This window comes from Topomyia yanbarensis, chromosome 3, assembly GCF_030247195.1.
Source record: "Topomyia yanbarensis strain Yona2022 chromosome 3, ASM3024719v1, whole genome shotgun sequence".
Taxonomy (NCBI): Eukaryota; Metazoa; Arthropoda; class Insecta; order Diptera; family Culicidae; genus Topomyia; species Topomyia yanbarensis.
In genome coordinates, this window is record NC_080672.1 from 356,269,665 (window position 1) to 356,296,503 (window position 26,839).

A 26,839-nucleotide genomic window follows, 5' to 3' on the forward strand; every position below is an offset into this window, starting at 1 on the left:
AGTATTGAACCTCTAGAATACTCTCCCGAAATCTCTGTGGCCACGCTGAACACACGCAGATTTCAATCTATCGGCAAACTTTGATAGCGTTTTTCTCGAAACCGCATAATATGTGCAATCAGTCGATGAACCACGAAAAACCGAATAAAAAAATTCTCCCCATTATTTTGAGTAAAAGTAAGCAAATTTTACATTATAATATGCGATTTTTCGGTTTTCATGCAGCCATTTTTCGAAACATGAACTTTTTCTATTTTTTTTTTGTTTTTTTTGGTTCATCGAGTCGAGTTATTGAATTTCCTGTTTCAGACAATTTTATCAAGAGTTATCATGTTCGCCGTGGCGCTCCTCAACGTGGAACTGGTTGGACGTCTACTTTTAAAACGCTCGTGTGTGGGGCTCTGCGCGACCGAAATTTTTTTTTTTTCGTGCGTAATGAATGTATAAGTAAATCTTTACATTACAAAGAGGTCCATTGTTGCCTTGGCTTCAAAATCGTAAAGCGAAATTACTTTCGGTTTGAGCACTTTACACTACCCTCCTTAAAGTGTTTTCTCATTTATATTGCTCGGGAATTTTTTGAATCACTGACAAGAATGCTTATGGTTGAGTTGTAGCATTTTCCTCTTTTTACCATACACTGTAAACTCGATGGAATTTACAAGTCCATGGTAGTAATTATTTTTTAGTCACATCCAGGCGAAATAGGATCATTTTCTCGTACAACTTACGGATACAAGACAGCATTGCAATCGGTCGACACGAGTTGTGATCGGAGGTTTGTTTTTCAGGTTCATCCCGAAAGGTCTTATACTCGACACTCTTCGCATACACGTCTGAGCACTATGTGTGCCATCATGGGTTGGGGGACGACTTTGGATGTTCGCTCCAGGTATTTGTTTCATCTGTGCTTGAATCGCGCTTTCGACAATCAAATCGGAAAAAAACTTGTACTCTTCCTCCGCAGGAAGTACTTGCTACGAAGCGATAGTTTCGGATATCGCAGTACAATAGTTCTTACAGTCAATGTTTCGTGTGGGGTCATATGAAACGTTGATTGATTCTGATAGTTTTGAACCGTTTGTGATTAAGATTACAGTCGCAGATGGTTACTACCGTTGAGATCAAAGATTACCTTCCATGTGCGATCTAACTGTTGCGAAGTCGAACAGAGAGGTAAGTCTAATTGGACACGCTGGTGTGGGAGGAATCCGTGTCATTTTCGTATTTAAAATTGTCAAATTGAAGTTATAGCGAAGGTTGTGATTTGAGAAAGATCGGTTATCATCATTAAGGCAACCCCTTATCGTACCGTGAGAGTTAAAGTCTCCTAAAACTAGTTGCGGCTCAGACAGGGAGTCTATGATTTCGGTGCCCAACCGCGGTGTTGGAGAAAATATAGATGGACGCTATGCAAAGGTCTTTGTTGTTGGTTTTGGCTTGACAAACGACAACTTCAATTACTGTTATCGAGGGGAGATTAATTCTGTAGAAGGAATAGAACTTTTTGATCTCCAAAAGGCCCCCTGTCGGAACTGACAGCATAAGTCACTAAGTTACTTTACACTTGTCCGGACATGCCGCAGACCCAGACGATTCACAGATAATGCCAAAATATCTTGACTCCTGCTCGTAGAAGACAAAAGGTTAAGTCACCGGTATACTCTAAGCTTGCTCATGCTATTCCACGCTTTTCTAAACTTTCTTCCTTCAACTCTTTGCTCTTTCTTGAGTGCTATGGCTCTTAATATTAAAAAAAATATTTCACACATTCCAGTCCCTTGCAAATTAAATGCCGGTACAACATAAAAAATGATACATTCCACAATGTCAGAGAATCTAATAATTCCAGCACAGAGATCCTTCTTTGGCTAAAATAAAGGAACACTTGGGATTTCGGGGTTCCGGGAAGTGTTGGGAATTCCTTGTCGGATCTTAATTTTTCGAGACGAGGAAACATTTTCAACAGCGGGCTTTATTGCTACAATAGGAGGCTGTATGACCAAATTGTTTGCAATTAAGGCAGTTCATGACCCGCGTTTCAAACAGATGGACAGGCAGACGAATCTTGTGTAAGAGGTAAAGCGGACCCAGCGAAATTCATCCGATAAGAGTTTGATTGGGGGTATGTTTTCGAACAATCTCCCTGCGACTAGTACTGAATGCAAACGCTTGCAATCAAGAATTTTCACCGGCTGAACTAGGACGACGTCTTTAATTACTACCCGTACAGCTGGAATATATACTTAATAGTCTCACATAAAGTGCTCAGAGCAAGCGATATCGTTTGCCTGTTTTGAATTGGCTAACAGGACTGTGACCTTATCGGGGCGAAACTTTAAAAACACGGTCACAGCCGAGAGAGTTCTGAGGTTTGAAGGTTTGGGAAGGAGTCTTAGGAGTAGAGCTTGTCTCGACCTCTATTTGGCCATCCAGCGAGGGAACCATCGAGACCACCAAAGCGGTGGGTCAGCACCCGCGCAGGCGGGAAGCAACAAAAAAACATTTAGAGAGATAAAAGTTACTAAACTGGAAATCGGGTTTCAGCGATACACCAACACAGCCTAACAGTCGGCGATAGACTTCTGAACAGTCGCCCGGGCTACACACAAGCACCAAGAAGCAGTTTCAGAGCCGGCAGATCAATCACAGGAACTAATAGGAAACTATTGTTGACTTCATGTCGACAAATTCCTCCTGAGAACGCTAATGATTCACTGACAAAGTAACGGTACCGAGGCTAAAAAATACTGTTTTTGAAACTAAAACTGTCTTACTGCACTATTTGGGGCTTAGTATCATTCAAAAAGCTAAAGTTAAAAGATGTCACATTTTTATGTCACTATTTTGAACGCTAATATCTCTGTTATGTATGTTCCATCTTTTTACTATCAAACAATTCAGAATTAACTGAAAATATGTTCAATTGCTATATAGTTTATATATTTAAATAGTACACTATTGAAAACCCACAAAAATGAATCGATATCGGACAACGTGAAAATTCTCATACATGACTCAGTCTATTCCGGATGAATAGAGGCACGTGTCTGTTTGAATCAGTCGATGCTCACATTTTAAACGATCAACATCATAACTATACCGCCCGGACAGTACAACATAAGTGGTAGAGGTTCTGGCATTTCTGCAAGACTGGACACAGTTAAGCCGTGTACAACTTGCACTCGTTTCCTTGTTTTGTGTAAAGTTCATGCTGAAACTGAAACTTTCCATACACGAAAATGGAGCTTCTATAGATTTAAGTCGTGTACCTATAATGATTAGCAATATAGTCGGGTAGGGTAGGTTGATAGAGTGGGTTTGGAATCAGTTCAACACTGCAGGATGCGACGTGTGTGCTGCTTGTGAGTTTGCGATTTAGGATAAATAAATTTATCGTTGTGCCCGTTGACGGTGTATTTTCAACGATCCGTAGGTATGTATGGTAATGAGCCTATTGACTCCCACGATTCATATTTGGAATATACGTAATGCGGGATTCAACTTGACGTGCGCGTACGTAGAGGCATGGATTTGTTGGAGATTTAGGTGGGCGAAGAGATTGAGTTATGTTAGAGCAGTTTCACTTTTAATTTGGTTTCAAAATTAAGCTAATCTATAGCGATTCTTGATAGTTAACTCAAAAGTAATGCCATTTGACCATGAGAAAGCACTGAATGGTTTTAATTATTATCATAGTCATAAGTATTTTATAACAATCAAATTCCTTATAGGATTTCAGCAGCGTAGTATTGATTGATAATTTTGACAGTTCTATGACAAAAAAGGAAAATTTTAAAACTAGAACTTACTCTCCCCATTAGCAAGTTGAGTGGGCAATCTTTTGAAATAGAATTAGAAGTTTAAATGCTGTGGTTCCGTTTCAAAAAATTCTGTTGAGATATTTTCCCAGTTTTTAAATGCGAATAACTTCCTTTGTACTGAACGATTTCGTAAAATTTTTGCTCTATCTGAAATATGTTCACGTGTTTTGTATTCAATTTCGCACTTCTATAAAAAAAACTAACGGATTTTCTGAAAATCCTTTGAAAAAGATGAGAAATATGTGAAATTTGCAAACCAATTTCAGGCAGAACCACCAACAGAGAGCATCAAAGCATTTCGTCACTTACGGGAAGGTCCCGCATGTTCGTTTTAAATCAGCCGTCGCTCTCATGCCAAACGAGCAACACGTTGACTGTATAGTCCGGACGGCACAATAAGCGGTAGTAGCTATAGATTCTCCATGACATATGCACAGGCACACACTCGCATCTAAGTGACTCAAACATTCACGAGTAGTTTACAAAAAGAGGTGCCGCGTGATCGTTTGAAACTTTCGTCGCTCGAACGCCAAACAGGCAACATCATGGCAATATCGTTCAGATGGTACAATCGTTCGTGTACATGCAAAGTTTCAAATCGCACAGGGTGATGAAGTTTCAGCTGTTAGTACCTAGCTGACACGAACATTGGAATCCTAGATAGAGTATTGAAAAAAAACCTGTTTTTTGCATTTTGTATACGTAGAACTTTCCAAAAATATTCTCTGAAAAGCTCAGATAAAACGGACTATTACTTATAGAGATAAATAACCGCAAGAAATTCGTGCACAAAACTTTACACCCCTTTGTCTCGTAACCAAGTCTACAAATTCGTTGTCACGAATATTTTACGAAGCCATCAAGCTATCATCTTAATTTTTGTCGTTTGAAAGCTCATTAGATTAGCTTATCCCTTTATAAGGCCCAGAGTTTGGGGCTATTAATGAATGTTATATTGATAAAAACACGATTCTCTCACTTAGTTTAGAATATATTTACATTTATTTCGTAATAAAAACTGTTTTGAAAATAGACTGCTACCGCCCGTTAGAAAACGTCAGCCTTTGTAATGTTTAATGTTTTACCAACGAGATTGGTGCAAATATAAAGACATATCGAGCTGGATCAGAAATTCAAAAATAAATTAAGGTGGGATACTGATTTTTACCTGATTAACAGTAAATAATCCCTGGATTTTGAGGATAAGTTGAAAAATGATACCACAGATTACAGACGTTCATTTATTCATTTTATTTTTTTCTTTGTAATTTTTACCACTCATAAACCAAATTTTTGGATTAAAACTAATTGATTTTACAAATTTGCATCACCAACTTATAGGGTCTAGAGTATTTTTGTCAAAATCGAGCTAATTTTATTGTCCAAAAGGAAATCGTAGTATTTTTTCATAAAAAATTTCACCAATCTGACACTTTTCACTGTATCTCAATAAAAAGTAATAAGAAGTAGATTTCATAAGATTGAAACACTGCTCACTTCATATTTCTGCGTTTTGAACGAAACGAAAAGGTGGCAATATAGTTGCCACTGCCTTATAAAGGGTTATCTTGGCCCATACATTTAGCGAAATTTGAATAGGTAATATTTTTTAAGGCAATTTAAGATGATTCATTGAGGCGAACATATTAAGTATCTTACTTCAACTTCTGTTATAATTTGATTTTTTTAAAAAGAAAGACAAGATCATTGAATATACTTTAGAACCTTTTGGAATTTCTCATTTCCGATGAACGTACGAACGCCAATCCTTGGTACCGCATTTCATATAGTTTTTGCATTGAAAACTTCAAGAAGTTCGAGGGCCGTAGAAAGGGGTTGTTACTGACAAGTGAAAAGTTTAATATTTTTAGCAATATGCAAAAATCTGTAATATATTTCGCATTCCCGTTTTCGAGCAGAAGTTTCGAAAATGAATCCGAAAACAGTGTTGTCACTCCTTGATAAAAAAATTCCTTGGCGTGAAATTAAAGCAGCTCTTACTTTTAATTTTGATGCATCGAAGACCTCATTTAGTCGACCGCCGGTTTTATTGGATTTTTGACCCGATGTCAGCTTCGCATAAAAAACCGCTTGATAGACTCCAGAAGACGAACCAAGTCAAATTCGAATAAGTGCTTTCTTAAGCATATTTTTCTTATACAAAAATACAAAAAAATCTTTTTACTGGAAGACCCCTTAAACGCGATTTTTTTCGTTGATAATACTGTTATTTTTAGCTTTATGTATGTTTTTGGGGTAGCTGATTCTGATTCTGACATATAAAATTGAAAATTGAAAATGGCGGATCAAATATGGCAACTGTGCTTGGCTAAATTTAATATTTTTTATATTGGCCTGAAACGTTTTATAAGGGGGTGTTCAGGGTCGCTGATTCTGATTCTGAAGGCTTTAATGTAAAATTGAAAATGGCGGATCAAATATAGCGACTGTGCGACCCAAAAAACCCATTGAATCGAGTTTTATACTGACTGTAACAAAATTTGCGAATTTCGTAAAAAAATGGTTTCCCTTTTTGGTAGTCGCCATTTTGAATTTTCGATTTCTGACATCAGAATCGTAATCAGTGAACCCAAAAACTCTCGTAAATCGAGTTTTATGCTAATTGTAACAAAATTAGCAAATTTCGTAGAAAATGGCAGCCCATTGCGTAGCCGTTATTTTGAATTTTCAAATTCTGTTACCAGAATCGTAATCAGCGACCCCAAAAACCATTTAAACTATTTTTATGCTAGTTGAGAAGTTATCCCTCTCTCTCAGAAACTTTAATAGACCAACATAATAATAAAATAATAAATCCATTTTTGCATGTTCTGATAATTTTTTTTCGAAAAAACTGAACTACGAAAAATTCTGCAAAATGCCTATTATTTAGTTCAATGTTTGAGATAAACGAGATTTTTGAGTTTTAGCCCATTATTGCTCAACCTACTATATATAGTAGGTGCTAAGAATAACTTCTATTACTAAAGCAATAACGCAGAACAGGCATTATCAATGAGTTGATATTGTTCATATACTCTTGCAGAATACGTTTTGAGACGTTAGAGTGGTTAAAGCGGTGTTAATGTTTTGTTTTTATTCAATTTTCCCTTTAGAGATTACACATTTTTGTCAAGATGAAAAAAATCGAATATTTGTAAATTAGATATTCTGAAACTAAATACGCTGAGGAAAGTTTTCATTAAATTTCATTAAGATCGGAATACTACAACTTGAGTTACAGCTATTCATAGACCGCTACCCATTGACCACTCGTAGCCGATGCGTAGTGTTTGATACGCTGGACCGTTGACTCGCTGCTCTGACAGTAAAACTCGATTATCACGGAGTTGAATTTTGTTGAAAAGTTCATTTGCGGCGATCACTATATCTCAGGAACCAATTAATCGATCAACCTGAAATTTTCACTGGTTGTTCCTTAGTATATCAGCTACTTTGAGTACAAAAATAATTTTACTGTAATGACAACATAATTTTTTTCGATCGGAAAACTCAATTTGTGATACGCGCGTAAAATAAGTTGGGCAATAATGGGTTAATTGTGTATAACTAATATATGATTAACAAATTCACATAATTTTTGTGCTAGTTGTACTCTTTGCATCCTTAAAAGTTAATTAAAAGAAAAAAATCGTATTTATATGTCAACGCTAACTAGAAATCCAATAAAAACTTAGAAGAAGAAGGTGGGACGTATACGTCCCACTGCGTCGCAAAAATGTTGAGGGAAATGCATACCTACTAAATAATTAGAAAGGGTCATTAGGACAAAAGAAGACTATTTTAATGGCTTATGAATAACAAAAAAGAGAAAAAAATATGTCTGGATTACGTCAATGTCCTTATTTTATCAACATAAAAAAACATCAAGGGGCTGATAAAAACAGGTCTTCACTGTATCACCTTTTTTATTATAGATCGTTTAACCGTAGTGTCATTCGTCTCTTTTCGGGTTAAAGAAATCTCTTTTGGAAAAAATATCTAAACCTATGTGCGGGGTTGGGAACCGAACCCAGGTGAGCTGAGATTTACCAACTACACTATGCCCGTCGTTTTTTACTTTATACTCGAAGAACGCACAAACGAAACTAATACTAAATCAATAAAAATGGATAGAAAGCCATGTCTAGGGACTAAATTAAACTTGTTTTCATGTAGCTATCGAATGGTTTAATGTTCATGTTCATGGAGAAATGCGATTAAGTTATGAAAAGGTCGCGATAAAACAGAATAATTGTGTTGTTAAAATAAAATTTAAAATATCTCGAGAACTACTACATTTCAGGAAATGCAGTTTTTGACTGCAAATAGTAGGAATTATAAAAATATCCTAAAAGTTGTTTTTAGAAAACCGTTTTAATTAAAACTTCTCAATGATCCAAACACAATAAAATTTATTTTTTTCTTTTCTAAAACGATAAACATTTGATTATTAATAGTTGATGATAGGATAAACGCTAACAACTATTTAAAAGGGCATAATTTCACTAATTAATTGAATTTGTTGGAGCGAGGTTCCAAATATCTCCATAACTATCCCTTTTCGGAAGATTTTTATTAAATGCATTTTGATTTGATATGACACTTAGAATTATATTCTGTAATTTAAATTAGTTCTGTATGTCAATTAGTATGAAATTTAAAAAAACATGTATAAAGGTATCGCCAAAAAAAACTTTTTTACATTCAGAAAATTTAAAAAAAAAAAAATATTTTTTTCGCGATTTAAATTTTTTACATAAATTTTTGTTTTCGTGAAAAATGACAATATTTTTTCAGTGGACATCTTTTTTAAGCAGAAGTAGGGAAACATGGGGAGACTTGACCAAGCGCAAGATTCTAATTTTGGCTATGACATCTTCTATTCGATTCTTAAAAAAAATTCAAAAATATTTTTATACTTGTTTCGAGCTCTTAAGGTAATTTTAAAAGTTTGGAATGAAAAATCCTTTCCTTACAGAAAATATTACGTGATTAATAAATTTGCATTAAATGATGTAATTATTTATCAAACTTAGTATGGACATATCTACTCGACTACTAATGACTATTAATGTACTAATGCACCATCTTAATCCTTGTGAAGCAGTGAAATGATTTTACATTAATTAGAACATTGTAATAGTTATTACTAGAATTTTCATGACATTGAACGCAATAACTAATGTTGGGGAGACTTGACCAAGTGGCAATTAGCTGAAGAAAGATGCAAAATTCCTGATATTTATTATACTTTGGTATCTACCCTTAATGTTAATCACGCCATAAAAAAATCCCACCTCAAACATTAGTCGTTATATCTTAATATTAATAAACAAAGTTAACAACAGTAGGACTGATTTCGTGACGTGTGCACACGCAATGCAAGCAGTATGGTTAATCCTTAAAAAGAAATGCATTTAAAAAAATCGAAATTTATCGAATGCAACCGTTTTATATTTTTTACTGCTACCTAAGGACTTCGAAATATGGAAAAAAATAATTACAGTATGTTTTATGCCATTATTTTTTGTTATGATTTTTCAAAATTCTTCGGTCAAGTCTTCCGACGCCTTAGTCAAGTCTCCCCGCAGTGGGGAGACTTGACCAAAAAAACGACCACAGAAAAACTTTTGTAACTTTTTAAAAATGAAATTAAAAATTCTGCAAAAAAATCATGAAGACGCGCAATAACTTTGCACATTATATCTCAATGACTTTTGAGGGATTGAACGCTTTTTTAGAGTTTTATGCAGTTTTAGCTGAAAACCTGGTCAAGTCTCCCCATGTTCCCCTATTCATTTCCTGTAACTCGTTCTCAAATAATTTTGTTGTGCAAAATACGATAATAGAACAATTTGTAAAGTTTCAACGTGTAAAGTTTCATCGGAATCTAAGATGGTTGGTCACGATTTGAAAGATGTTCTGCTGGATCTTAGCTGAATTCCTCAACTGCCACGTAAAGTTGGTTTAAAATTGCTTTAATAATGAAACAAATAAATTACTCGAATCTATCAATATGACCAGTATAATTCATTTCAACGCCAGTAATGTACAACAATCGAAATATAAAAGAGCCACGTTGCTGCAAAGCCTAATATTCCTTAGCATTCGTGATTTGTCCGTAAACTGAGGTTTTGAATTTAGCAAGGAAAACGGCTTGTTTGAAGCACTATACAAGAATATTTTCTTCAAATATTCTCACACACTCGTACCTTTGCCATGATTTTTTAATCAAATCTACTGTTAAACTACGGTGAATATATGTAAACACTTTCAAAAGGAAGGGGGTGGGCGTAGCGTAGTTGGTAAATCGATTGCCTTGTACGCAGCGCACCTGGGTTCGAGTCCCGACCCCGAACATAGGGTTTGAAATTTTTTATAAGAGATTTTTCTAACCTGAAGAGGCGAATGAGCTGAAGGTTAAAACCTCTATAATCGAAAAAAAAACTTTCTAAAGGTCATTTTCAAACTGATTTTTGGGATGTCATGGCAGCTTAAATTTTTTTGATAGGGTTTATGCACTACAAAACAACATTATTGGTATTGTGCTAGTTTAAGACTGACTAAGCAGAATAAAACATGCCAATTCCAGCCAAAAAGTGTAGAGTCTTCGTAGACCTCGTAAAGTCGCTTTTGGACGTTTCCATGTGGATTTATTCGTTCACAGACTCAGATGTGACATAGAAATGAATATTTTTCCACATCTGCAGATCGCTTGCCAAACAAGGTTTTCTGGTTGGTTGGCTAAGGTCCGGTGTCTCCCAAACTTTGCATACGTGATGTACTAAACAGTTCACTGTTGTTGTTAAAAATAAATTGAAACTTGAATCGAAATGTTGGATTGAAGTTTGAATTGGTCAATAGCAGGCATCAGGAATTACATCTCTCACTCACGCGAGAAGTGTCAAAATATACACTTAATTTCAAAGAAAAGCTGCAAAGAAGTACGTTATTTCGTGTTTTGGAATAACAATAGCAAGGCAGCAAGCACAAAAAGGATGCCGTGATAAACTCATTCGCTCATTCTCCGGAGGTTTTATTTAACCGGAGAAATAACACGTTGTATTTATCCGGAGAAGTTGTGTGAGTGCCAATAACTTTTCGTGTGAAAATGTGAGTTTTTATTGTTGCGGTAGCAACTTATCTGGACGCATTTACTCATATGAGCGATAAATCAATAGACATGCAGCGCCCCGATTCCTGTCACTCTGGTGTCCTTTAAACATATTTATCACATGGGATAGGTGTCATGTGCGATTCCGAGCTGCTACCGATCTATTGTTACACATACGCTAAAAAGTTATGAACATTTGAGTGCGACTATGTTTTGAAAATTGTTATAGAATGATTTTTACTTGAGGAGACGACCGGAGTAAGATTTATAGGATTTTCGGCTTTTGCGGTCTGATTAATCAGAACGGGTGATTTATACTGCCCGACGTTTCGGCCACTGGTTATGGCCTTTTTCAAGGGAAATACGTTATCGTTCTTCGTTTGAGCATCGATTGCCGACGATCGGAGGTTTTTTTTAAATAAGCTTCAAATATGCCGTTATGGTGGGTAGAATTGTTCAGATTTCCCATTAGTCTTTTTTAACAGCTGTGCACAACTCAGACACTTTAGAAGATCTTCTATAAGCGCGGTGCCCCCAAAATCGTTGGGCCTGTGGCCATGGCCCAGTGTACCCATGCGGGAGGACGGTATAAACTACAGTGCATAACTCCTGTTTGCAACCGGTTTTCTATTACTCGTAACAAGCACGCATGTTCTCAAACTCATCAAGCTAGGATTTGTTTTGATCTTAAAATTTTGGCAAAGTTACTAAAACTTGATTTCAAATGTATTTATGAATCATTCAACCGCCGATTTAACTATTCGGTTACAGGTACTTGAGTCATTGCCATCAATAAGAGCGCTCGAAATAAGTACAAACTTATCATTTCTCCTATCATAAACAATTTAGTTCAAATAGTACTCACCTGGTGCACTTTGAGATCAGAGTCGTAGGGTAGCGTTTTGTCCCACAGGTTCGGCCCCAGAAACGCCGCCTGTGCCTCAACGTTCCACGGGTCGCCATCCTCTTTGTGTTTGTCGTCGCCGCAGATGTCTTTGTTATTGCTTGATTTACCTGAAAATAGAAAGACTACTATTAATTATAGATTTGTTTGGCTCAAATAATAAGCTGCAACTAACAAACACAAACTTAATCAGCACGCAACACACACTTGGGTTAGAGGGACGGTACTGTATGGGATGAAATTAATGGATATATAATAGTATAGGCAAATAAGTTATTTGGTAAAATGAGAAACGTTGTGAATGGGTTTTTAATTGATTCAAAAATTTATCAGTCATTTGCCAAAAAATCACCTACTGCAACGGTATAGCGGAAATAGTTTGGCAGCAGCGAGGGAAACGACAGTCGAACAGAAGCTCATAAATCTCGCCGAGCTCAGCGGCCGAGAGCTCACAATTCACACGAGAAAACCGCCGACGGCGTAATAAATCTCATTAACGATTACAGCACCTTTTGTTTTTCCTTCGGAACGCGAAAAAAAAACACCCACGGCAATGCACATAGCATCTCGCAGAAAACACACAACGATAGGGACCATCTTCCGTCCGAACCTCAAGCACGGGTCCCGCCTGGTTTAACCAGTCGTGCAAACTCACATACACACACATACCTGCCAGAGTACCATCACAACCGGACGGCTCAAAAGGCGATTGAATCGAAACAAACCCCGCTGATCAGTAGTAAATAAATTCACAAAAGCAAACATAAACAGCGGCGAAGAGAAAGAAGTAGGCAAAGAAGAAAAGCACAACAGCATAACAGCAACTCAATTCAGTTCGAACGAAAGCGAAAGTGAAATTGTGACTTCCAACCTACCCTCCAACCAGAACCCAGTCCTACCGTACCCGGCCCAACAAACCAACCAAGCAAGACACCAAATTCCATGTACGGAAGGCTGCGGTATGCTGTTGGTTTGTTTGTAGCCTGCTCGGCTGGTACGGGGTAGACGTAAGAAATTTTTCTTCAACATATTAAGTTCCACGTTACTAGCCCTGCAGACCTACTAGCACGCAATCCGTGCGTTCGTGCTCGATAAGTTCAATCGGTTAATGCGTGCGTATTGTTTCTTCGCCGACCAACGACGGTTACTCAATTGGAAGAAAAGGCCGTTGGAACGGGTTTCAGACGTAGGTAACTTGGAGATTTTTGGGGAACAGATTTTCAGAAACAGAACTTCTAAATGTTGAGTCAGAAATTGAGACTCCAATATTGAGCTACTCACGGAACGGACTAAACGGGACAAGTTATCGATGGGTGTGTTTAAAATCAAAGCACGTCCTCGGGAATCAGGTGACAATCTCAAGCGGCACTGTGTTACCCCAGTCCGCGCAACTGGCCGTTCAGACCAGTCCGAAATGGGAAGCTACATGGGACTCGGTACCCTCGCGTGTGAGTGTACAGCGCAGTAATGAATGGCTATTATGAAAGCCAAACGATGACGGCAGATCGGCGACGATAGTAATTAACGATGCATCGAGCTTGTTGTGGTAGGAATGTTATGGTGAGCATACATGTCGGAAAAGACCGACCAGCACCGGATCGGAGCGGAGTGGATGGATAAATAAGTGTGTTCATACTTATATGTTCAAAAGAAAGGCTGCATCGAGCGGTCGTTAAGCTGAGAAGAAGGGCCAAGCAGGAATGTGTGGTAAGGTAACCGAATATGGGTTGGTTGGTCGGTAGGTCTGATGTGTACCTGGGTTGATGGATCGAACTGTGACAGAGTTTTGTTTACGTACATGTACATATAAGTACGCATACTACACCAGCAGCGTAACGAGGCTGGGGAATGTTGTGCGTGGTGATCTAATTTCATTTTGTGGGTTTGTAGAGAAATGCAGGTCTATAGGTCGTTTCACGCTAATAAGGTGTAGGTGTATGAAATGACTTATTTCCGGATTTAAATCAATCTGAATATAACATGTCGGGTAAGTGAAGGGATCTGTTGAGTAAGTTTCTGATTGTGGTACAAACTAGGGTAGGAAGAATGGGTGTTATCATTTCGTTACCTAACGCCAGTAAAGTTCGTCCAAATACCAAAAAATAATTTTAAATGTTGTTATTCTTTCTATAATTGACCATGCAATTGTACATTTCAGCAATAAAGCATCATTGCCGAAAAGATAAGAAGCGGTGGAATAACCAACTTAGAGAGCTGTACAATGAACGAATGCGCGTAACACAACCAGCATTTGTCGTCTTCGGCTTTGTTCGTAGGTGGAGTGATTCGGTAGTTCACTAGTAGGTCGAATGGTTCAAATGCGATTATTGAAATCGGAACAGGGAACCGCCTTCGGTTTTCGTTACCTGGGTTCGGCCTAGGCCTAGACCTAGAGCAGTTCCCGGATCCAGACCAAATGCCATTTTCCGGAACCAAATCAGGCTCACACTAGACGCTTAGACCCAGTACAAGAGACTAGTCCCAGACCCTTGGTTTGGACACGTGACTACAAACCATAATTCCTGCTTCCCGTATACACAATGGAAATAACTGTTCATACTTGGTTTTAAGCTCCGGGATATTCCAAAATGTCATTGTTTCATTATACCATGTTCACACTACAGAGTTAAAACACGATATAACAATTAGCAACAAGAAAAATGTCATCAAGATAGTGTTTAAACATGTTTTAACTCGTAGTGTGAACGTAGTATTACATTTTGATTGGATGTTGAACATAATATTTTCCAACTGGATGTGTTTACAACTGCCCGCGCATCTGTACACTGAAACCTACATTTGGGAACTATTTATTACGGCGTATTCGATTTATGTAACTTATTTTAACGAACTAAATTCGTTATCTTTCTTTTTTCATGAATCAAGTTCGTAAAACAAGATTGAGTTTGTCAATACAGCATGAACTAAAGATATTCTTAGCCTACTATTTCTAATAAAAGTTGGGAATTATAGGAATGGTATTGACAAGTATTTGACGGAAATCGATGCTTGAAGCCACATTGAATTTCAAGGTGGTGACTTCCGGTTTAGATAAATTCCCTATAATCGCAACAAAATGGGTATATTCGTAGTGGGGTTGACGATTGAATGACGGAGATCGATGTCGGAAGCCATTTTACAACCCAACTTTCGTTTTGGATGATTTCTCTATAAACTCAACAGTATGGGTATTTTCGGGATGTGGTTGAAAAGTGGATGACGGAGATCGATGTCGGGAGCCATTTCAAAAGCCAAGGCGACATCCGGTTTAGATAATTTCTCTACAACCTCAACAATATTGATATTATCGGTATGGGGTTGACAAGTAGATGACGGTAAACAATTTCAGACGTCATTTTGAAATCCAAAATGGCAACTTTCGGCTTAGAAGAGTTGCACAATTGGAAATCGCCATCTTAGCCTTCAAAATGACTCATTGATTTTCGTCATTTACTCGTAATGCCCATTTCAAAAATACCCTTATAAATTGGGTTATAGAAATCCCCGTCTTGGATTTCAAAATGATGTCACTCACCGAATTCCATCATCTACTTATCAAGCCATTTCCAAAAATACAGTAAAGACCCTCTTTTATCAGCCCCCGATTATGCCTGCCCCTGTTTTGGTCAGTTTTTTAACCGATTTTGTGAGCCTCACATGAAAGTTCGTTTGATGGGCTCTAGCAGACGAACCGAGTCAAATTCGAGTTTCTTATCTAAAAGATGCAAATAATGCACAAAATAAAAATATCATTTCTATGAAATTTTCTTAACGGAAATTTACACTGAATAAACAGAAAGGGTCATGACGTGATATCTACGGACTAAAGAAGAACTTTTTAACGTTCTTCGGTTTAATAAAAGGAAAGAAAAAAAATGTCCCGGCTTTGCCAATGTCACCATTTGTCGGCCTAATATATACCAAGGGGATGAAAAAAACGGGTCTTTCGCAATTTTTTAAAAAAATTTGCCGTGGAAGACGCCACTAAAATTTCTGAAAGTGATATCTAGGGACTAAAGAAGACTGTTTCAACAGCTCAAATTTATTACAGTGTCAGAAAAAGGAGCATCCAGCAGTGAAAGGAGACATTTCTTACTCATATCACTGTTGGATCATTCATTAGTTTACAGAACTCATGCGAAGTAGGTAACCAACTAGATGTGGGATGAACACAGTTTCTAGTCGTGCATGAATAATACCTCGAATAAACTGAATAAATTATAAAAAATCAATCAAATGAATCGAATGTAATTAACAAAATTAACAAAGCAAAGAAATGAAAAAAAGTTACCAAATTTTCAAAAGATGATCTACTATATCGATTTGTTGGCTATTTTCGGCAAATTTAAGACTAAGAGAAACCAAAGCAATTGAAAGACGGATAGGTATTCTAGAGCGAATTAGTTATAAACTTAGAACGGAAAACTAACACTAGGCAGGCTCACATGGACATGATCGAAAAGAAATTGGAACATTTCAAAGAAGCTTACAAAATTAATAGAATAAATAAAACTGAATCAAATTAACAAATTTGATGAAATGAATAAAAGAAATGGCAACAGAAATAATATTATTAAAATAAAGGAACTAAATAAAATGTTTTTTCCCTTTTTTATTTCGACTATGTTAGTCACATTTTCTTTTTTACATTTTTTTTTAGAGATTACTGGGTATGGAAAGTTATGAAAATTAGAGCCATAGTGCTCAAGTGAGAGCAAGGATGTGAAATAAATAGATCGAAAAACTAGAAGTGGCTGGATCATTAGAACAGGCTTAATATCGTACGGGCTTAATTTTTGTCTTCTGCTAATGAGGGTCGAGCTTATGCAGCATAACTACGAATCACCCGAGTTCACTAGCATGTCGTCGCTGTTGAGCTATCTTATGACAAACGCCATTTTGGGGTAAACCGAGTTAGATATGCAACATTACTAAACTAAAAATTCCCTACAAAATGGAGTTTTCAGAATTTTGACATTACGCTTGGTTATTGAAATATAGCGAGAAACATGCTGAGAAATTTTTACTATTTTGCTTCAAATGACTGTGTCTGGGAATTGGCTCAAGTTATCTTGATGTATAACATGTTTTTATGTGTAAAACTATCTGGGAAACACAATGTCATAATCTTTTTCAAAACAAAAATTCACGAATTGTGAGAAAAATGCAGTTTAAGTTTTAAACTGGAAATATAGTAACCAAATATAACTATTTTTTCTAGATTCCCTGACTCATTTTCTTCAAAATGCATCTCACAGATTGTTTCTAGACCAAATGAAGCCTAAGATATGAATGAAAGTTAATAATTGATGTTTTTTTTCTTTGGAAAATTTTCCATGCACGATTATGACACGCCATACAAATTTTATCATCAATACACACCTATGACACGTGTGAGCGCGACTTTTGTTTACATTTATAGTAAAAACTCGCAACATAGTCAACCGATCTTCCCAATATTTGAGATATTATTACAGCATAGATAGCAGCATCAATTGTCTTCTTTGAATTGCTTATAACATTTATAATATTTAAGATATTCAATCTCAAACTTTAAAAATCGTTTTTCTCGAAATGTGCAAAATGGCGCTTGTCATAGGATAGCACAACAGCGACGATGTGTCCTGGTATAGAGAGACAAGTCCATCTTTACCGTGACAACCGACCCTCATTAGCAGAAGACAAAAATTAAGCCCGTACGATATAAGGCCTGTTCTAATGACCCTGCCACTTCTAATTTTCCGATCTGTTTACTTCACATCCTTGCTCTCACTTGAGTACTATAGCTCTAATTTTCATAACTTTTCCTACCCAGTAATCTCTAGCTAATTGAATGTCGTTAAAATGTAAAAAGCTAAATAAAATGTATGAACTGGAAAAATGAATAAAATTAATAAAATGGATAAAATTAAAGAGATGAATCAAATGGATTAAATGACTAAAATAAATAAAATAAAAAATAAACGAATTGAATAAAATAAATGAATTGACTAATATTGATAAAACTAAGAAAATCAATAAAATGAAAAAATGAAAACAGAATGAATAGTAAAAGCAAGGATGTGAAATATACAGATTGGAAAACTAGAAGTGGCAGTGCCATTTGAATCAGGCTTAAAATTTTACGGACTAATCTTTTGTCTTCTGCTGGTATGGGTCGAGCTTAGGCAGAACTACTACGAATCGCTCAAGTCTACAGATCTGTCTCACGGTAAAAACAAACTTGTCCCTCGTTACCATGAGGACCGACGGGGTACAGTAACAGTCAAGTAGGATAAGTCTATTTTGCTGTGAGACACGTTGGTAGACTTGAACGATTCGTAGTAACTCTGCATAAGCTCGACCCCTACCAGCAGAAGACAAAAGATTAGTTGGCAAGATTTTAAGCCAGTTTCTAATGACCATTTGCCACTTCTAGTTTTCCGCTTTGTATATTTTGCATCCTTGCTCTCACTTGAGGACTTACTACTTAGTAACCTTAGTAAACAGAGTAAATTGACTTAAACGATTAAAATCATGAATTAAACAATATTAATAGAATAAATTAAATAAATTAATAAATAAATTGAATCAAATTAATATATTGGATGAAGTGATTAAAATGAATGAATGCGAAAATTAGTCAGATTATTAAAATGAAGAACTGAATAATGTTTATGAACTGGGAAAAATGAATAAAATGCACAAAATGAAAACAACGAATAAAATAGGTTAAATGTATGAAACGAAACAAACGGATGAAATAAGTAAAATGAATTCAAATGGACAAAATGACCAAAAAATACTGAATGGTATAAATAATTAAAATAAAACAATCATATATTTAAAATTGTTCCAACATACAAAATGAATAAAATTGACAAACCGAATAAAATCAGTGAAATTGAACTACAAACTGAAAAAATGAGTTTATGGAATGAAATTTCGAACGAAAATGTTTAAATAAAGTAAATGAATTAAACACTATAGACGAATTTGAGCATCACTGTTCCAGAAATTTCTGAAATGTTTGTGAAAATCCCATTATTTGAAGATTGGCTAATTAAAAGACTAGTGTTTCCATTCTTTTTCGTTTTCATCGTTTCGTTTTCGTTCTTCTATTGTTGACGGCGTGGTTTAAGGCTATCTGGTGTTTTTACTTTATTGATTAATCCTAATTTTGTATCAGGATACTGGAACGTTCAACTTGTTTCGCAATTCAAAGATGTCTTTTTGGTAACAGATTTCTGAGAAAAAAAACTATTCATTTTGGCGTTAAATGTCCAACGCACCCAAGCAATACCAGTTGTTGACTAGCAGTTTCAGCAACATAATTCGTTACATAAAGGTATATGGCAACCATTATTGTGCTGGTTTAGCAACCCAAAAAGCGCACGTGTAAAAGCCTTTGCTTATGCAACTAATCGCTGTCGTCGCTTGTTACAAGTGCTGCTTGGGCACTATGGGAAGGTTTAATACAAACAGGTGACTAAAAATATTTTAATTTATATTCTTGCGCAAAAAATTTGTTCGAATTGATAATTTTGTACGACACTCATAATGGGATTTTTTTTTAATATGACAGAATTAATAAACACTGAGAACTTTTGCAAAGGATTGAAATTTGAGGTTCAGTATTTTAACACGTAATTGGTCACATGTGCTATATTACTCCTTAAGTAGAAAATTGGATTAAAACCCGCTAGTACTAATTTGGGTATTAGCTTAATTACATCGTTTAACTAGACACCAAGTTGGTGCTAGCTACTGACGAAATGAATTCGAAACACAAAAGTCAAAGACCTATATTGGTAAAGTTAAATATTTCTCACGCGGACCTCGCAATCCTGGGTTCCAAAATGGTGCCAAACATCCCTTTTCATCATGTACTTGCCAAGCCCTATAAAAATACCCATATTGTTACGATTATCGAACATATTGCTCAACCGTAGGTCGCCATATTGGATTTCAAAATGGTTCCAAACATCGATTTTCATCATCTACTTGTCAAACCCGGTTTCAAAAATACCCACATTGCTAGGGTTATCGAAAATATTGCTCAACCGGAAGTCACCATCTTGGCCTTCAAACTAGCGCCAAACGTCGGTATTCATCATCTACTTGTCCAGCCCGTTGCTGGAACATCGCTTTTCTTTTAAACGATTTATTATCCCTGCCATTCTTCGCAGTGGCAACGCTTGAATATCTTTAGACATTCTTGGCATCCGGAACTTTACACTATATTGAACTTAATGTCGTGAGTCTCAAAGAGCCTACAGCAAAAAGAATCATCAACGTGATACTTATCACATTTGTAGATCTTAAGCTCTGTATTTCAGAAAGTACTTGGGTAAACATAATCATCCATTGGACCCAATATCTCGTTCATCATTATGACCAATTTTTTATAGGGAACTAAATCCAAAATATTAAACTCTTTTTTTCGTAATAAATCAAAAATAATTAAAACTTTTTTATGAACTAATTCAATTTACGAACCTTCCGGTTTTGGGTTGTAAATGGAGGTTCCAGTGTATTATGTGCGCTTTATTAGTTGCACCTAACGCAAATCGCACAGTATATACCTACTGGCGTTTCCAAGAGGAGGCAGTAGAAAACGTTTGTATACAATATGTCCGTGATTACTAGTTTCTGCAAATTTTTCGAAATTGTGTAGTTGTTAATTTAGCTCATTGTAATATTATTTGATCAAATATCTTTGATTGATTAAACAAACACAAGGGAACCTTAGTGGCTTCCTTGGAGAATACCTCAAACAATGTTTAGTGAGATTGAGCAGATTGTATTAAAGGTCAGTTCATACGCCACGTGAACGGAAAATTCTTGAAAATGATCGCCTTTTTGCCCTCCATGGACTAGCGTAGACAATTTATTTTTTACATTTTAAAGGCATTCAATTAGCTAGAGATTACGGGGTAGGGAAAGTTATGAAAATTAGAGCCATAGTACCCAAGTGAGAGCAAGGATGTGAAATAAACAGATCGGAAAACTAGAAGTGGCAGGGTCATTAGAACAGGCTTAATATCGTACGGGCTTAATCTTTGTCTTCTGTTAATGAGGGTCGAGCTTAGGCACAATAACTACGAATCACCCGAGTTCACTAGCATGTGTCTTGGTATAGAAAGAAATGTCCATCTTTACCGTGACAACCGGTAAAGGTAATGATAAAGATAGACATGTCTATCTATACCAAGACACATGCTAGTGAACTCGGGTGATTCGTAGTTATTGTGCCTAAGCTCGACCCTCATTAACAGAAGACAAAGATTAAGCCCGTACGATATTAAGCCTGTTCTAATGACCCTGCCACTTCTAGTTTTCCGATCTGTTTACTTCACATCCTTGCTCTCACTTGAGTACTATGGCTCTAATTTTCATAACTTTCCCTACCCAGTAATCTCTAGCTAATTGAATGTCGTTAAAATGTAAAAAAAATGTGACTAGCACAGTCGAAATAAAAAAGGAAAAAGTAGACAATTTCTATACACCTCTTTCCCATGATATCCAAATGGTCTTTTTCGATTTTTTTGTCGTATAATTTCATAATTAGATTTTCCAACGTCAGGAAAATCAGGGAATTCATAATAAACGATTGTGAGTGCTTTAACACTTACTCCATATTTCTAAGACAAAAACCATGAAGAAAAAAATGAAGCCCTTATGCCCAAAAGATGGAATATGCATATCCATGGTTGAATGTCGAGCTTTGTCGTGTATGTAACATGCCTCGAAAACAACGCAAGGTGTTCTTTGCCAAATGGAATTTCAATACGGAACTGACTGGAATAGTGCATTCGACTAGTATATTTGTCGTACCCAGTGCAGTCTTCGGAACAACCCTTCGGCGAAGCGCCATGATGGAATCCCCGTAAACATTGATCTCGGAGATGCACAGGGTAGTCACTTGAACCCGCTGATGGTATTGCTTCATATCAATGACGTGAGCAACCTCTTGGATTACCCACGCCTGGCTTGGGCAGACGATGAGAAGCTATATCTGCAAATCGACATTGACATTTGGTACTAACAGCTTAAAAGTTTTGTATAGCAGGGTGATCAAAACCGCAAAGTACTAAATGCAATGAAATATTCAGTGACATTTTATTCGTGTAAAAAAAAAGAAAAATTCGACAATCGTATCGAGGTACCTTACTAGGTAGACTATATTGCTTGTTTCATCTGCATCTATGGAAAGTGCAGTAGTGAAAAAAAATTGATATCCTTACTATCTTTTGAAAGAACGTTGTTTGCATACAATAGTTAAAAAATTCGTTTTAAAAGTTGGACACATTAGCGATAGTCCATTCGGGAGGTGGAATTTTTATTGGCGTGTAAGTATATTTTGAGCTGTATATATAGTCCTAGAGTCTAAAGATGCGCTATTTGGCGGTCAATTTACTGCGAGAAATATGACGGAGCTCCGAAATAACACATAGTTGCCTCTTCCCAGCATAGGCCTAACCAGTCCTGTCCTAAGTTTGATCTCTGGTTGAAATTTTATAATATTTGGTGATTCTGGAAGCGCTAGGAACTCCACGTTTGCTCTTAAATTTCTAAGCCCAGATGTTTTGTTTCAGAGCTTCTATGAGCTGTCATAATTGACGGTCCCTCAAAAGAAAAATTTTAGCCCTTATTAGGAATCTCATCTGCCTAAAGTCTTTTAGGAGCAATAACAGATGTCCCCAAAAAGGGATCGTCAGAGTCTCACTGTTCCTGAGTCAAGAGAGCATAATGATTTGCCATGGTGAGTGACGTATTTATGCAAAAGAGTGCTTAGAGCGTCTTTTAAGGAAACGTTTAAGATTCTTCGAGCTCTGTTTGTACGCGGGGAGCGGTAATAGATCATGAGAACTCTCCCTGCAATAGACATACTTTTTAGCATCCTAATAATTGTCTGCGAGTTTGCCACATCGGACATTATTGCTACAATGTCACAGATACTTGCATTCAGTGCCATGCGTGACGAGCGGCTTGAATAGTCAAATAGATAGAGGAATCTTGTCGACCAAGACGTAAGTAGGCAAACCATTCCCAACATGCTCACCCAATACGAGTTTGAAGGGAGGTATAATTTCGTCCCGTTCTGTTCTATGCATTCAAAATCTTCGCTCACTGTTGCAAAGGGTCCCTGAAACAGCCAACCTCGTGCTTCAGTAGATCCACACACGATAGCTCAAATCAGTGACCGCATCGTCGATCTCAACGTTGTAGGCGGGAATGTAGATGAAAAAGTCCTTCATGAAATACTCATCGCTAGTAATGTCATTCGCATTGCTATCACCATTCTGAACGTATCTGGGCATACTTTCGAGATATCTGTCACGGCTAAATATTTCTGCGCCAGATCTTTCGAAATCTTTAGAATACTTAGCGGATTATCTCAGATCCAAACTGTGTACAAAGTGTATAATTTTCAACGAAAAGTCGGTGTCTTCGATGATAAAACTTCTTCGATATTCATTTTACCATTAGATAGGTCTTTTTAGGAGAGATCATCTATGCGCTGGGTTATAGCCCGGCGTAAAGTGGAAATTTTAAGACATGAAGGAAGAAGCAGAAAACACGGAAGATCTAGAACAGCGATTCTCAACCTGGGGTCCGCGGACCCCTAGGGGGCCGTGAAGTAGTTACCAGATTATTTATCTCGGAAGAAGCTTTTTTTGTAACTGACTGAAAATAATATTTGGATAGTACACAAAATGGATGTTAAGCCATGGGGGTCCGCAATAACCCTGGGTGATTATGAAGGGGTCCGCGGGATGAAAAAAGATTGAGAACCGCTGATCTAGAAGACTGAAAAACGGATCAAAAGATAGTAAAGCAAGCGTTTTGTCGCCTCTCTGTACTCGGTGTATGGGTGGATGCTATAGACGTTCTTAGCAAATGCCAAAAAGAAATTGGTAAAAACCATCTTTGTTAGTCATAAAATAAGTCAGAATAAATAAGCCATTTCCATGTACCAAAGCGATCAGCAAAGCAGAAAAAGGTTGAGGCTCCGCCAAGGATGCCAGCACACCTTGCTACGGCCCTCCACCATAATACAAAATCCAAGCTTGAAGTAGACTTAAAATGCATTTTACAACTATTTCTATTCTTTACCAATTCACAAAAAAAATCATAACGGTTAGAGCATAAAAATGAGATTGCTAATTCCAAGTTTCTATTATTACAATTTTAAAAGAATTAAACTTCAAAATTTGATAAAATTAATCATCTGGTGTACTTTATTTATTGAAAACAAATAATGCTATATCTTCAAATTATGTAGACTAATTTATTAACGAACCCAGGACTGCCAAGCCTCGAAGTCAAACATCAACCGTTGATGTTTCTAAAATACAACAAACCTTCCCTGTGACTGCGGAAGCCCTTTGAAGAACAAGCACCCCACTGACGGAACGAAAATCGATCACGTACTAATCGAACAAAACAGCTCCTTCTACACCTTTTCCTCCAGCAGTTCCAATCGGTCAGTGTCAACGTGTTAGAGCCACTACACATTTGCCACCCGATCTGGCCGCAGCACAGCATAGGCAGGCGCACCTATGCGAACTGAGTAGGGAATACCACTTTCTCGTAGCAACGGCTTTGGGTTATGCAATCGTTACAGCAGAAGAAGAAAAAACGAATGGAAAAACAATACAAACAATCACTGACAATATGAAACAGAAGACGAAGAAGAAAATAAAAACAAACACTTAATTTGTGCGGTGAAGCAAGAAAAGTTGCACCAACCCGTTCCCTCTCTGTTCAGTCACTGCACTTCCCCAAGGAACGGGCATCAACAATGTATGTAGTTCAACTGATCTATGATCAATCGTATAAAAAGTTGTGCATGATTGACGTGAGTCACGTGAATTTCTTGAATCGGTTCATGATCACACTTGTACGGTGTAGCTACGTGCCTGAAATGAAGTAACTTGGGTATCTATTCAACGGCAAAACCTGACTTTCAGTGATTTTTTTCATTTGGAAAGACTTTTCTATTATTTTGAATTCCAATACTACTTGTTCGAATGGGTTAAATATTTTATTCTTTAAAGTGAAATTACTTCCGAAGTGAACTATTCACATTCACATATTAACTCGTCATAGTAGCCAGTCAATAAAATTTTTGCGTCAAAATTATAGTAAATTGAGAACCAGAAAGATTAATATTAATTTCATAATTTCAGGATTCCTGCTTCAAATAGTTACGTCCCACTGCCGGACCCAGCCACCAACCGAAGATCCGTAACATTAACACATACTAATTAAGCGATTATGAAACCATCCAGTCGCCGATTGGCGATCGCTGCCACAGCAAACTGGTTCCACCTGCTGCTGCTAGGCCGGTACGCGATGACTCGTCAAAATGGTTCGACATAGCGAAAACCCACCGCTGCTATGTAGTTATCCGGAACATGTCCGGATCGACACGAACGGACAAGTCGAGCAGCCAGCAGTCGTACGACGGCGACGACGACGACACATGATCGGCGAATGTATGTCATATCAATTTCTCTTTTGTGCTTTCTGAATCAATCTGGCTTGCCTGATGGCGGTGCGATGGCGGGGAAGGATCATATAGATACTTAGTAGGATGTATCTTGCGTCGTTGAAAAGAAGAAAAAAAAACTATGCCAGTAAGATTAAGTAAGATTGGTTACTGTAGTGATCGCGTCATCAGCGGATGGGAAAAGTAGCAATCATCCGGAATTGGCGATTTTGTATGCACTGGGTTTTAGTTGCTTTTAGCTTAGTTGCATAATATAAAAAAGTCACTTTATTTCGTTTGTTCAAAACTCAATTATTAGAATAAGTCAGCTTTCGACCAATCTGCTTTCACTAGGCTCTGCTAATTCCTTAAAGTTTCCTTAGTATCTGTTATAAATTTAGTAGCGATCGGTTGTGTCTACGGACTCTCCGATTTTTTTTATATATTATTATTTAACTTTTGTCAATGATAGTGTTCGATATCCACACATGCAAACACCGATTGGTTAATGTGGAGCTTTTTTGGGAATTCATTTTTAACTTGATTAAAAATTAACTAGACAAACCCGATTATGTCTCAATTTTCAATTGTTATTAACCTTGCCGACTATCGAGTCGAATTCTAGTCCCATTTGGAGAGCCTACTCAAAATTTGAACCAAATCGGACAAGTCTAGCGGACAGCTATCCTATCTCTCATCCTTTAAAAGTTAGTTTTAGTGTCCCCTATGCGGGGAAATGTGGAACTAAAATTTTGCAGTCAAAAGATGACTCATATCCTGTACTAAAATACTTCCAAATATACTATTCAGTTAAACCCATCCATTATTCCGCAAAAAAGTTCATGGGAATCGACTCCTGATTCACTACCATCCACAGTTAGGCCCCATGCAAAACTGACTGAGACATCACTTCATTGAAAGGTTAATAAATTCTTCTAAGGAAGTTGGATTGATCCGCAGTCTTCGACAAAGTTGTAGATGATGACATTATTTTTCTCATTTTCACTTCTAGTGATAAACTGATGCATACAGTACCACCAGGCGGTATAAATGTAGGGTACCTGGTCCTACAAGCCAGTCGTTATATGTTCGGGACGCAACTTGGAACGTATTCGCTTGAAAATCCGGAAACAACGAAACTATGAAAATGTATGACCATCGAAAGCTTCGAGTTTGAGCCGCTCATATGATAGTCTGTCTTGCCAGTATTGCTCTTCTCCCATCCATTCTTCTTATGGTACGCCGATAGATCAAGAGCCTTTGTCGTTGTGTTTATTATATTTATTACGTATAACAAACAGGTTGTTTGTAATTTGGCATTTAACCCAATTATGGAAACGTGTCTGATAGGGGGAGTGGAGATGCCAACTTATCATTAACATTTCGTAGTGAATTTCTTCACACTCATTTCGGATATCTTTTTTTTTTCTTTTTGTACGCTTGCTTCGTACTGCAAACTTTGGAAATGATTATTTAAGTATTAATAAGAAGCAATACTCCAGATGGCCGGTTGTTCG

At 36.9% G+C, this 26,839-nt stretch overlaps 1 protein-coding gene across 11 annotated transcripts in view; it reads right to left on the reverse strand.

Annotated features, from left to right (window-relative positions):
- Nucleotides 1-26,839, reverse strand: part of LOC131692768 (hepatic leukemia factor) — a 595,668-nt gene that overhangs the window by 53,688 nt on the left and 515,141 nt on the right. For 6 of the 11 annotated variants that reach the window (XM_058980035.1, XM_058980030.1, XM_058980026.1 and 3 more), the window contains exon 3: nucleotides 11,807-11,970. In XM_058980035.1, the coding sequence (XP_058836018.1) occupies nucleotides 11,807-11,970 (164 nt within the window). The remainder of the gene's footprint in view (nucleotides 1-11,806; nucleotides 11,971-26,839) is intronic. The other 5 variants (XM_058980033.1, XM_058980036.1, XM_058980034.1 and 2 more) reach the window with 1 other exon arrangement.